At 37.2% G+C, this 13,656-nt stretch overlaps 1 protein-coding gene across 1 annotated transcript in view; it reads left to right on the top strand.

Moving 5' to 3' along the window:
* Positions 1 to 12,846, top strand: part of TRAK2 (trafficking kinesin protein 2) — a 56,707-nt gene extending 43,861 nt beyond the window's left edge. The window contains exons 11-16 of the mRNA XM_024563848.4: positions 86 to 165; positions 424 to 627; positions 2,080 to 2,378; positions 3,867 to 4,133; positions 6,331 to 6,448; positions 8,937 to 12,846. Coding sequence (XP_024419616.2) covers positions 86 to 165; positions 424 to 627; positions 2,080 to 2,378; positions 3,867 to 4,133; positions 6,331 to 6,448; positions 8,937 to 9,633 — 1,665 coding nt within the window. The 3' untranslated portion in view covers positions 9,634 to 12,846. The remainder of the gene's footprint in view (positions 1 to 85; positions 166 to 423; positions 628 to 2,079; positions 2,379 to 3,866; positions 4,134 to 6,330; positions 6,449 to 8,936) is intronic.
* Positions 12,847 to 13,656: the final 810 nt, after the last annotated feature.

Here is a 13,656-nt window from a genome sequence, read left to right as displayed (position 1 = left end):
TCTGTTAATTAATTTAAGGACAACTCATTTCTCCTAGCAGCCTTCTTACATAATTATTATAGGAATCTCAAACTCTTTTTCTTAGGAATCTCTGGCATCTGAGATTGAGGGGACCATGCGTAAAAAATTCAGTTTGGATGAGGAATCTTTTCTCTGTAAACAAAAGTAAGTACAGATGATATACATGTGTTGTTACTCAGCCATTGGGATGGAAATTTAAAAGAAGCCACAGTCCAAACTGATAGATATTATGAAATTCAGTGGTAAATCTGCTTACTTTACAGGTTTTTTTCCTTAATACTCACATTTGTAAGAGTTCTCTTTTTCTGGATTTTATTTTTTAATGAATTACACATCATGTCTCTTTTCTACAGCACTTCAGCAGTAGGGAGTGGCAATAACGAACACTTGTTTTTTTAACAGAGCTCAGCAGAAACGGGTATTCGATACTGTCAGGATTGCCAATGACACACGGGGCCGCTCTGCCCCATTCCCAGCTCTGCTAGCCATTCCGGGCTCCAACCGTTCAAGTGTCATCATGACAGCAAAACCTTTTGAGTCTGGTGTACAACAGACAGAGGACACAACACTGCTGAGCCAGGGGAGCACCTCGGAGGAGGTTCCAGGGTAAGACATAGGTCATGGCAGTGCAAAAAAATCTGTTCCATGGCGTGTTCCTCGTGGCGCCAACACAGCAGATTCACACGCCCAAACTCTGGCATTGCTCTGTGGTTCCCCAAGGAAGTCCTGGAACTGTCGGTCTCCACTCAGTGATGACACCGTATGTCATTATTGATAAGACTGATCGTTGATGTCATAAAAGTTTTTTGGAGTAAAAAAGCTACATTTAATTAAGTATATTTAAAATGGAGCTTGCATTAAACCCTGAAATTCTTTTCTACTTTCTTCTTTGGTGTGGCAAAGTTTAGGTTTAAATTTTCATGTTCAAATTCGAATTTGTTTGAAAGTGTTTGGTCATTGATAGTTATACATAGTATCACATGACACCTTCTCATAACCCATGTTCAAAACAATAAGGATAAACAATAAGCATGAATACCTACTGAGGAAAACTTAGCTTGTTCTTAATTTTCTATTTGTTTAAACTTGGATTTTTTCCCACTTTTCATTGAACTGAATGTGTAATTCAGTTCACTGAAGTACACATAACTAGAAATTAAACCGCAATTACTGGAAAGTCAGCTGAAAGCTTTTGAAATGTAAATGTTTGGCACCTGAGAGAAACCTTTCCCAGCATAGAAATCATTACTCCGGATTTTCAATTGCATTGCCTTGTCTGTAGTGAGCATGTTCTGCACCCACAGTAGCTTTATGAATTAATACTGCCTTACCTTAGGAGGCCGAGCCAACAGATCTATGTGAATTTACACCTAGTAGCCAGGAGCAACTACAACTCAGCTTGCTACTCCTTGTTTTGATACTCAATTGTAACATACCTCTAATTTTAAAAATGGTGAAAAGTGAAAACATGTGTGTCACAGGACTATGAAAATGCAGTATTTATAAGTCTTGTTCTTTGCTTTTTAAATATTCTATAATATTCATAGAGGATTCTATGGCCTGAAGCAGTTTTTTGCACATTTTAATGTTTTTTAAATTGTTTATGTTTTGCAGCTAGTGGCATGTCATAGTTTAATGGGGAGCATTTTTTCTTTCTGAGTAGTACATAAAATAATGTAGCACATAAAATAATTGTACCTTTTGTAATCAATAGTATTACAGATTCATGATTATGATAATATTTCCTTTTTGACTAAACTGAATTTATAGATGGTCATATTTCATGTTTCAAGTGAAATAGAAAAGTTAGTAAACACAACATAATATGTATATTTTTGCCTATCCAAAGTCACTTGAAATGATCTATAAAAGTGATATGTAATACTAATGATCTTGATTTGTTGTTACTATTTCTGTAACTGTTTATTGCAGATATCTAAGAGAAAGTACTGTGTTTTTGAGATCAGTCTTTTGAACATCTGCCATTATAGAAAGGAGAAGTCTAGGTTGTGTTCACAGCCCTTGCAGACCTACTCAGTGAATGTGACTTTCCCATAGGAGCATTCAGAAAGTGGTTCAACCAGAACCCTCTGGGGATAGTGATTTGGCTACAGCTCTGCATCGCCTTAGTCTGCGGCGACAGAACTACTTAAGTGAGAAGCAGTTCTTCGCTGAAGAATGGGAGCGGAAGATCCAGGTTCTGGCTGACCAGAAAGAAGGAGTTAGTGGCTGTGGCACCCCCACGGAGAGCCTTGCCTCTCTCTGCACTGACCAGTCGGAGATCACAGACTTCAGTGGTGCCAGTTGCCTTCGGTGTTTTATGCCTGAAAAATTACAAATCGTCAAACCCCTTGAAGGTAATAAATCAGCAAACGCCAGTTTTCAGCCATGTTACTGATTGGCCTTTCCTTCCCCTAGAATTGAGATTTGTATTGTAATTGTAAGAGCACTATGTGAAGAAGATATCTTTATTATCCCTAAATACTACTGTTTAGGTGACAGTGTTTTGTAGTCCTTTGTGGAAAATGAATGAAGAGATCTGCATTCTGCAGGTCATCAGCCACCAGTTCTCTTTTACTGATTATTTTTTTAATATAAAACTGAGGGAAGAAGAGTAAGCTTTTCTTGCCCTTTGCCAAGGAATATCATTGATGGCAGTTTTTGTGGTAAGATAAATGGGATATGATAAGTAAAAATAATCTAGATGTAATACTTCACCTCTACCTTCCTTTTCAAAAAAGAGTTTTTTATTTACCTCAGTAATGTTATCTACTTGGAGGTATATGCACGTTTGTTTTCTTTTCAGGTCTGTTCATTTCAGTTCAGTTTCTGTTCTCTCCTAAGACAGAACTTGAATTTAAAATAAATTTCTTTATTTTATAGAAAATGACAGTCTTCACATGATTCTCTGCTGTTATCACAAGAGAGTCTGTATTAGATAAAGCTTTGAGTAGGAAACCTATGAAGATCCCTCAAACTCAAGGTTCTGCATGTTAGTTTTATTCATCAATGATCAGTGCAAGTATTTGTCAGAGTTGCCATTTTTAGGATGAAATGACTATACTGTCATAATTAGACATTGCATCTGGCACACATTCTTGGGATAATCATTCACCAGGGCCTATGGACAGGAACCACGGGGTGACATCCTACTTTTATCATATCCTTCATTTTTCGACTCTCCCTGTAAGCCTGAGGAAAGGAGAGGCATGAGCAAGGTGGGGAAGTACACACACACACACACACACAACCATTGAAAAAATCAAGGTGTCTTCCATCCTGGGATCCTGGTTTTTGACTTGAAAGTTTATAAGCCAAGAAAGTATTGATTTTTTTCACCTGGGAAAATAACAGCCCCACCTCTGAGGCACATATCTTTCTTCTCATCACTGCCTCTGATCTGATTTCCTATTAAGGGTGTTGTCTTGTTTTTTCACCCCTGCTTTAGATGTCCTTTTTAAAGTTAACTTTTGAAGTAGAAAGATTATTATTTATATCTTCAGCAACTTGTCAGCCTTTCACAGAGAACTTTAATTTTCAAATTTTACCAAAATATTAAAACCAAATAAGTAGTTTTGTTATTACATTTTTTAAAATTTTTATTGTTATTCAATTACAGTTGTATGCCTTTTTTCCCCATCCCTCCACCCCACCCCAGCTGAACCCACCTCCCTCCCCCACCTTCACCCTCCCCCTTGGTTTTGTCTATGTGTCCTTTATAGTAGTTCCTGTGTTATTACATTTTTTTACACATGTATTTTTAGCTTCTGCTTCAAGATATAATATTGTGAGAAATTTATAACATGCCTTTTATTTTTTTTATTTATTTTTATCTTCATATTCAGGGTCGCAAACTCTGCACCACTGGCAGCAGCTTGCTCAACCGAATTTAGGAACCATTCTAGACCCACGACCAGGTGTTATCACTAAAGGCTTTACCCAGTTGCCCAAGGATGCCATGTATCACCTCTCAGATTTAGAAGAGGATGAAGAGGAAGGTATCACTTTTCAGGTTCAGCAGCCTCTCCAAGTAGAACAGAAAGCTCCTGATCCCAAGCCCATTACAGGAATCTTTATACCGCCCATTACTTCAGTAGGTGGTCCAGTTACAGGTGAGAGAAGTGCTTGAATATAGTCTAGTAACTAGTTGTACTTTACATCCTGACTTACTACATGGTCAGCTGACTACCTCTACTAAGTCTCACTGCATTGTACATAGTCTTATAACATAATGTAAGATAATAAAGACCTATAGCATTTAGTGGCTTTTCTGATTCTACTTTTATCTTAGCCAGCTCACATAAATAGATGAGGGAGAGAGAGAGATCAATTCAGTCTCTGGTTTGTAAACTTTCTGGGCCCCAGACCTCTTTACATTCTTAAAAATCATTGAGAATTCCAGAGAGCTTGTCTGTGTAGGTTGTGTCTATTGATAATTACCATATTAGAAATGAAAACTGAGAAATTCTAACAGTATTAATTCATTTAAAAATAATAATTACATGTTAATACAAATATGTTTTATGAAATACAGCTATTTTTTAAGTAGTGGGAAGAATGGTTTTGTTTTACAATTTTGCAAATCTCTAATTTATGGCTTAATAGAAGATAGATTCTCATATCAGCTTCCACATTCAATTTATTATAATTTGTTGTTTTGGTTAAAGAGTGCAAAGAAAATGCAGCTGCACACAGATATGTAGTTGGAAAAGGAAAGAGTATTTTAATGGCCTCTTCAGGTATTTGCAGATATTCTTTAATTTTACACCAAAACGTGATAAGTGGTAGTTTAAAGTTTGTAGCAATATGGAATCTATTGGATTCGATATTGTAGCAATATGGAACCCTATCAGTGAACTTTTCATACTTTGTTGTGTTAAAATCTATTGGACTATCCTACATTTTGAATGCATTTTTCCCCATGCATGATTTTGTCACATTCCACATTGGTCATTGGAGAAATATTGATTTACTGCATTGTGCAGATCTTCCAAATGCTGGCACATTTTGTTATATAATATATCTCATCAGAGAAGTCTTTTAGTATTAGGAAGCTTTCAAGCTCTCAGTGGTAGATACAAGTTTTCCAAAATTGCATTTTCTCTCAAAAGCTCAAATTTTGTCAGTGACAGCAAATACTGTCATCTTGTTTTCTTGAAGAGACAGTTTCACTACATTCATTTTTAAGAAAATTTCTGCCTGATATCCAAGTCTGAATAACTGTAGTTTGCCTATTAGTTCTTTCAAGTGAAAATGGTGTCCCACGAAAAAATTTTAACTCAATTGCACATGGGCTTTTCCTCTAGTATCTTGGTAAGCGGCAGAGTGCTTAATACTTCCTTCCCATTTCATCACACACAATATTAAAAAGATTCAAGAGCCCTGGCTGGTGTGGCTCAATGGATTGAGAGCTGGCCTGCAAACCGAAGGGCTGCCGGTTCAATTCCCACTCAGGGCACATGCCTGGATTGTGGGCCAGGTCCCCAGTCGGGGGTACAAGAGAGACAACCACACATTGATGTTTCTCTCCCTCTTTTTCCCCTCCCTTTCTCTAAGAAAAATAAATAAAATCTTTTTAAAAAGTAAATAAAAGAAAAAGATTCAAGAGTCAAGATTTAATGAATAATTTTTACTACTTCATCAAGGACAGTCTTATGTGAATTTGGCATTTTGTTTTGTTGTTGTTGGGGTTTTTTCAACATTTTTTTTATTGTTGTTCAAGTAGAGTTTTCTGCCTTTCCCCCCACCTCCCCACCACCCCATTGTTGATGTTTTTTAATACTGTGAGTAGACAACAGTGAAGAATACTAGTACAGCTTAGTGCTATTGCCTTGATTTGTGCTCAGGAGTCAGCAGTCTTACCCACCATTGCTTTTGGACCAGCAGTGCAAATGCCGACCCAGTTGAAAAGGCACATAGCATCTTAGCATTGCTTGAAAGTAGTTTTGATCTATAGCCTCCTACAACAAAGTCTGTAAACCATATTTTAAGAACCACTGGAGTAGGTAGTTTGGCTAGAAAGATTGAATGACTAGATCTTGGTTGTTTTTGTTGTTTTTTTTTTTCAGAATGGGTTTTTCCCCTATTTCTAAGTTATTCTTAATCCTTTTAAATTACAGTTTAAAAGCATTGAAGGATTCAGCTATATATAAACAGTCAATACTAATGCAGTATTATATATATTTTATTTCAGATTTGGGGATTTTTGTACAAATGATACTGGATAAGTGCTGCATTATTAATAAATAATAATGAAATATTTTACATTATTAACCTAGTCTTTCAATTTTGTGTTTGATTCCCTAAAAGTCTCTTCTTCAGTTGCAACCTCAAACCCAGGAAAGTGTCTGTCATGCACAAACTTGACATTCACCTTCACCACCTGTAGGATATTACATCCCTCTGATATCACTCAGGTTACCCCCAGGTAGGTCTGGGTAGGTCTAGGCTTTACTTCTTTCCTCAACTATGTTTTTATGAATTTCTTTTAAAAATTACTTTCATTTTAATGAATTTTAATTAATGTTCTGTGATAACTTGTCTTTAGAATATTTTCACATTATATTTTCTCATTTGATCACTATAGTTCTTTGAAGTAGGCAGGGAAAGTGAGTATGTGTTAGGTAAACAAAGAAAATGAGGCATAGAAAGTTCATGTGACTGGTCCAGGGCAGACAGGTAGTAAATGGCCCAACAGGGACTATGCTTACAGTTAGCCAAACTGTCAGAGTTGAGGGACCAGTCCTGTCCACACCAGAGTATCCTCACTTCTGACAGCACCTGCAAGGTCAGGGGGTTCCCAAAACTACTCTCTGGTTTGATTAATTTGCTAAAAGGACCCGGGACCCTACTGAACGGTGACTGTTTATTACAAGGGAAGGACACAGGTTAAAATTAGCCAAAGAAAGAGATGCATAGATCAGAGTCTGGGAGGGTTTCACTCGCAAAGCTTCCCTTGTCCTTAGGACTCATGACTTCCCACATTGAAGTATGATCGTGCACACAGAGTATTGCCAGCCAGTGTCCAGATTTTGTTTGAAGCTTCATTGCATAGGATGATTGATTGATTAACTGATTACCTATATGGTTGAACTCTCTTCCAGGTCCACTGACCCAAAGCCACCACCCTAATTCAAATGGTTGGTCTTTCTGACATGGCCAGGCCCCCACCCTACAACTGTTGGGTGTGTCTAGGCCTACCCCAAGATCTGCTGTGGCCAGCGTCCATCCTAAACACAGACACTTCTGTCAGATATGGCATCGATTACCTCCCAGAAGGCGAGAGCAAAGGCCAGACCCTTCTAGACAAGGCCAAAGTATTTATAACACAGGCAAGAGCATGGATATTCCAACATGTAATTGAGGAATCTCAACTTAATAAGCCATATTGCTGCTATTCCTATCCTAGCAACTCCCAAATAGAATCTAAGGTAGTCTTCAAAAATATGTATAACATTGCAGTGATACTGTTGACTAGAAGTAGAGAAGAAAAATAAAGCAAAGGGTAATCAAGAGAAGGCTATAAAATGGATAGAGAAATAAAGCTAATGTGAAAATTGTACCATAAAGTTTTACATACTTGCTACGGTGAGCCCTGTATTTGAGTCTTTACCTTCCAGCTACTAATGTGGAGGGAAATAACATTATGATTCACAGTGTCTATTAGATAGAAGCAAATCAGTTGTTTAGGGAAGCATCTGGGTGATATCTAGCAAAGATCTCAATAAAGTCCAAAATGAACAGATATATCTGCAATCTTTCTACGTTGTTTTTACAATCAACAAGGTAAATTTTATAAAATTGGTTCCTGAGGGGACTCTCAACTCAGGTTGTTGCCATCATATGAAGTTTACAACTTGGGAAAGAATAGGCAAATTCTACCATAAAGTAGGGACAAGGAGGTGGGACCCTGGCAGTACAGTGTATGAACCTCATCAGTTCAGAGATTTTTAGTGTAACCAAGCAGTCAGTTGTTTGTGCTTTGCTTATTTTATACAAGTTAGTACTTTGGAAAGTTTATTTAATAATTCTAAACTTGCATTTTGTTCATAATCTTTAAAAATCTTGATATACTGAGTATTTTCTATTGAGGTGAAAGTTTACCTATTAAATATGGTAACATTGGGGCGGAAATTGACTAAAGAAATATCCTCCCCATTCTATCATCATTTCTTGCTTAGTTTTTTTTCTTTGTTAAAAAAAAAGAGAGAGAGAAGAAGATGAGGAAAAAGAAAGATTCTAATGTGTTAAAGCTTTTAAGTTTTAATTGTCCAGAAACATATGTTCTAAGTTAAGGTTGAGATACATTTGTTCCGTGATATCCTTTTATACTACTATTGTTTGGAATTAATATTCTTGAAAATTGAAATTTAGCAATTAGAACTTTATTTGTTCTCAGTAATATAAAATTGAAAGATTAAAAAGAAATTTCTCCTTCAAAGAACATTTTTGATTTAATTATAAAAGATTGTGTTTTCTAAAATGTTAATTGTTTACTCATAGATTATTGTCTTTTGGCATATTTCTCTTTTTGGAATAGATATATTAATAAAAATTTCTAGAGGTTACTTTCTTTAATATTTAAATTTCTTTGATTACTGTCATAAAATTTAATTATATTCCCACAATTATATGAGTTACAATTTAAGAATAAATTATCTAAGAGTATAGTAAACTTTCATATCTTATGAAAAGAAATGTTTCAGTAAGTTTCTAACTAAGTTACAAATTACAAATAATTAACCAATTATTGAAGTAACATCAAAATTTTCATTCCACAGATTTCTACCATAGAGTTCAGTTACTGGCCTATTCATTCCTCTATATTTACTGGGCTTAACTACTGTAATTCCTTAAATACTGACTTGGAGATGGTTTTTTATTTTTAAACTGTCTTTCCTGCATTTTTTTTAAAGCTCTGGGTTCCCTTCATTATCCTGTGGAAGTAGCAGTAGCAGTTCATCAAACACGGCGGTGAATTCTCCTGCTATGCCCTATAGACTCAGCATTGGTGAATCAGTCACCAACCGACGAGACTCCACTGTAACCTGCAGTAGCACCATGAGCTTGGCCAAACTTCTACAAGAGCGAGGCATCTCTGCTAAAGTGTACCATAGCCCAGTTTCAGAAAATTCCCTCCTTCAGCCTCTGCCTAAAGCCCTGGTTATCCCTTCTACACCTCCAAATTCACCATCTTACTCACCTTGCCCTTCTCCTTTGCCCTTTGAGCCTCGAGTACATCTTTCTGAAAATTTTTTGGCCTCCCGACCAGCTGAAACGTTCCTCCAGGAGATGTATGGCTTGAGACCTTCCCACAATCCTCCTGATGTTGGCCAAAGGAAGATGAACTTAGTAGACAGGCTGAAGAGACTGGGAATAGCCAGAGTGATCAAGACCCCTGATGCCCAGGAAAATGAAAGAAGCCAAGAGGCAGAAATTGGTCTTCAGAGACCAGACTCTACTGTTTATTTAAAGTCGGGTAGTAATTTATTGAGTGGATTGAGGAGGAATCAGAGTCTTCCAATTATGATGGGTAGCTTTGGCACCTCAGTTTGCACATCCTCCTCGAAAATGGATATCTTGAAGGAGGACCGAGGTTCAGCAGATAACTGACCTCTTATACAAATTAGCACATGCAAGATAGATTTGCACTGATACAGGTAGTCTGGTCTGATGGAGAGAAAAGGAATGTTGCAGATGGGTTGTGAATGTGGAAAGAGGAAGTGAAAGGTTGGAGACAATTGGGATGAGGGAGGCCTTAATGAATGAGGTCTATTAAATTGAAAGAATAAATGATTGGGTCATGAGTATTTGGAGACAGAAAAGGAAAAAAGATTTAATACACTCCTTCAGTCGGGTTTTCTTGTTTTGAGAATAAAAAGTGACCAGAAAATAAATTAAGTAATATTGAAATACACCAGGAATACTTAATTTACTAGCACATTTACTTTTTGGTAAGCATAGGGATAGAACACGCAGGTTAGGAGGAGGTGGGAAGAGAAAAGGCGCAGCTTTGTTGCCGAGAGAAGCTGTTCTGGAAGGTTGGTGGGGTAAGCTCAGTCTGTTACTGAGACAACAGTGAGGTGACTTTTATGTTTTCCCCTGTTGATGTCTCACTAAATTACACTTCCGTCAAATGGCAAGCTCATAGCATTAGCAAGCAAGGAATTTTATTTATTTTTTTCATAAAATCAGAGCAGTGCAGACTCTCATTTTGCTTTCTATTTTCAGGCCTTTGAATCTCTGGGACCCCAAACACCACCCAAATTCCTTTTGTACTTGTGATTAACAAAAGTTCATTTTTTAAATTTATATTTTTATACAACATCCTAAAACACAACATGTGTGGAGGTAGGAGGGATTTGTTTTAAGAAGGAATATGGGCAAATTAGAATCAAGGAAAGTTGCTTTCAGAAAATTTCTTCTGGATAAGTGTAGTGGCCAAGGAGTATGAACATAATTGAATTTCCTTGGAGGCTGGATGGGGTTAAATCAGAAGTACAATCAGTAGGAATTAGAGATTGTTGTCTATGTATGTATGTACATTTTTAAATAAGGAAAGTTGGTTGCAGCTAAGCTTTTTCGAATGTTCTATGCATATTTTTAATGAAAGATGACATATTTGCACAAAAATTCTCAGGCACATTAACTTATTTATTTAAGCTGAAGTAAAAACCCAGGTGCTTGCTTTGAGACTTGTGTTTTAAATGTAAAATAAAATTAAAACACATCTGCCTTTTTCTAGATATCTGTGAATATATAGAATGAACTTTTTAAAGGGAGAGTCAAAGCTCTTGCTTTATAAACTCTGGTTCTTTTTGTTTGTTTTTTACAAAGTATGTGAAATAGCAAAGCGAACCTTGAGAAGTTAGGTTTCAGCCTTGTGACAAATTGGCTGTGCATTGGGAAGAAAGAGATCTGTTTTCTGGGTGCTGCTGATCAAGGTCTGCTCATTAGATAGATGACATGGCTTGATCTCAACAGAGCCGTTCAGGAGGAAGTACCATTATGTGAAAGGCATGGTGGTGAGAAGATGAGGAAAGGGGCTAATTAATTCATTTTTGAATATGGGAGGCATTGACTCTGGTGGTTCATTTGCAGATCTTTTTTTCTTTTGTTGTTACCTAACTGAATTTTCTCAATTAATCTTGCTCCTCTGGTTCCCGCCAATACACTTAATTCCCAAGTCAAAGAAGTTCACTTCCTCTCTCCTCTTGAGGTGCCTTTCCTACATGAACAGCTATGTGCTCAAAGGGGTAGGAAAACCCACGTGCATGTAGTGGTAAGAATGTGTGCATTTTCCATGCTTTTTATAACCTTTTAATAAAGCTTTTCTAGATAAATTTCTTAAAAACCGAAAGTGAAAGTATCCTCCTCCCTTTTTCTCTTCTCTCAGTCTTGCTGAGGTCAGCAGGCGGTACGCGTACATGCTTAGAAAAGATTTCATCAGGGGCATCAGTGAATGTAAGTGTCCCTGAATGTGGTAGGCATTGGCCGGAAGAATTCCTGATGTTATGGTTCCAAAAGATCCCAATTTGCTTTTTTAAAAATAGTGTCTAAATTTCTACTTTGTAAGTAACTCTGGGGTGCTTATTTTAGCTGGTTCTTAAAGTTTTTTATTTATTCTCTAAGAAAGTAATCGTCCTGTTGCCAGTTTCTAAGAGATGTCAGGAAGTTAGTGTAGGGCCAGAGAGTAATACAAAATGTTAAATTATCAGATTTATGTTTATTATATAACTATAAATTAAATATCTATAAGATTCTGGAGCATTCTGTATAATTAGTATACTTTCCTATAATCAATGCTAAAATGATCACTTTGGAGGCAGGGCAAGGGCATGCGTATTCACACCAAATAAAGCACATCTGATTAAAGAGGACCAGACTTAAACTTTTTGAAAATTAGATTGATGTTGCTGTTCCACCAGAAACATGATCATTGTATACTGGTGCATGCTTGTCTCTAGAAATGAATTCCATATTGAATTGGATTTTACTGTTTTCTGAAGTTTCCGCCTAAAATCGTTTTTGGTACAGCCTGAGAATCTATTATAACAAACTTGCGTGCAAAGTATAGTAAGAAGAACTGGAACCTTGTAGCAAGTTCCTCCTTAACATTTTAGTTTTTCTATATCAACTGTGTATGTTAATGCAAGTATAGGAAACACCAATCTTTTTTTCCTCCTTTAACAAGGTTTTCAGTGATTATACCTCAGGTATTTCTGAGTATCCTATGATATAGTAGGAAAGATATCTTCCTAAGCTCAGAATTAGAGGATTTCATGAATTGTGATGATCCCAAATCTTCTGTAATCTTAGGCATGCATCTTAGGGAAAATGATCATTGTTAAAGTAATTTTTAAAAGAGTTTTATACTATATGTCTTGATTTGACACAAATGAACAGATTCTGTCAAAGGGGAGAAATAAGAGGCAGCTCACAAGAGCCACTTCTTGAGGCTGTATGATGTACAGTATTCAAAGCCTGTTTTCTTTTTTTCCTGACCATTCTAGTACATAATTAGTAGTATTTGTTACCAACATTGACTTTTGACATCTGAACTAGGGCTCTTGAGTGTTTAATGGTCCACTCCTCTGATGTTGGGTGCCTGCAGGCCTGTACTCCAAATGCAGCAAGTGTCTATACTGAGTGGTTTGCATTGCAGAGCACAGCTACCAAGGAGTGGCAAAGTGCCCTCTGGGGCAGCCAGGAAAATACTGATGTTTGATATCTGGGGCTTTACTTTGTCAAACAGCTCTTTACTGCACCCAGCTTTGCTTTGTCAAATGTAAATCAGATAATAAACATGAGTATCTTAAATTTTCATTTGTCTTCCTGTGTATTTGTCCCAGTTCTTTTTGCATAGTCCTGCATAGTCTTTTCATTATGGTTTTGGTTTTTATTTTCTGTACAGAAAACAACCTCTATTTACCAAACCAACAATAGTCACAAGTAGTAAACAGATCTTATTGTATTTTCTTAAGATATTTAAAAAAAACAGAATATAGGGAGTGTGAAGCAGTTCTTTTCTTGGTGTCCACAATATACTGTTGATACTCTGTAACCACACAGAAGCTTCATTTCTTTAGCAGAAATTTTCTCCCTTTCCTTTTCACTCAAACTGGCCTCATCAAGCATCTGACTCACTGGCTTCCTCCTCCCTTGCATGTCCACTTCCTTAATTATTAAGCCCTCAGGACAGTGAGATTCTCTCTCAGAAAAGCAGCAAAACCAGACAAGTGATGCCGTGGCTGACATCGGGACCGGCTGCACTGGCTAATGACCCCCTGCCCTGGCACCCACCAATCAGTGGAGACTACAACCCTGAAAGGGCACACCTGGAAAGCTGATGAATGTTCTGTTGAGATCCTCCTCTGACACCTCTCCTAAAATCGCCACCCTTAAAAGCCCTTAGGACAGACGACCCAGCGTGCTTTCCCCTTGGGAGCATGCCTTTCCTGTCCCCCTCCTCTTTTTCCCCATGGTGTGTTACCCTTATCGTCTCTCCTAAGTTCCAAGGACCCCTTCTTTTGCTTCTATAACTTGTTTCCTGAGCCAATTTTTTTCTACTGCTCACTTCTCCAACGTCTGTGACTTTCTAGATAACCTTTCTCTCATAGTTTGACTCTTGGCTCC

The sequence above is a fragment of the Desmodus rotundus genome, chromosome 2 (genome assembly GCF_022682495.2).
Source record: "Desmodus rotundus isolate HL8 chromosome 2, HLdesRot8A.1, whole genome shotgun sequence".
NCBI lineage: Eukaryota > Metazoa > Chordata > Mammalia > Chiroptera > Phyllostomidae > Desmodus > Desmodus rotundus.
Note: the sequence above shows the minus strand (reverse complement) of the source record. Positions and strands in the feature narration are given on the sequence as shown.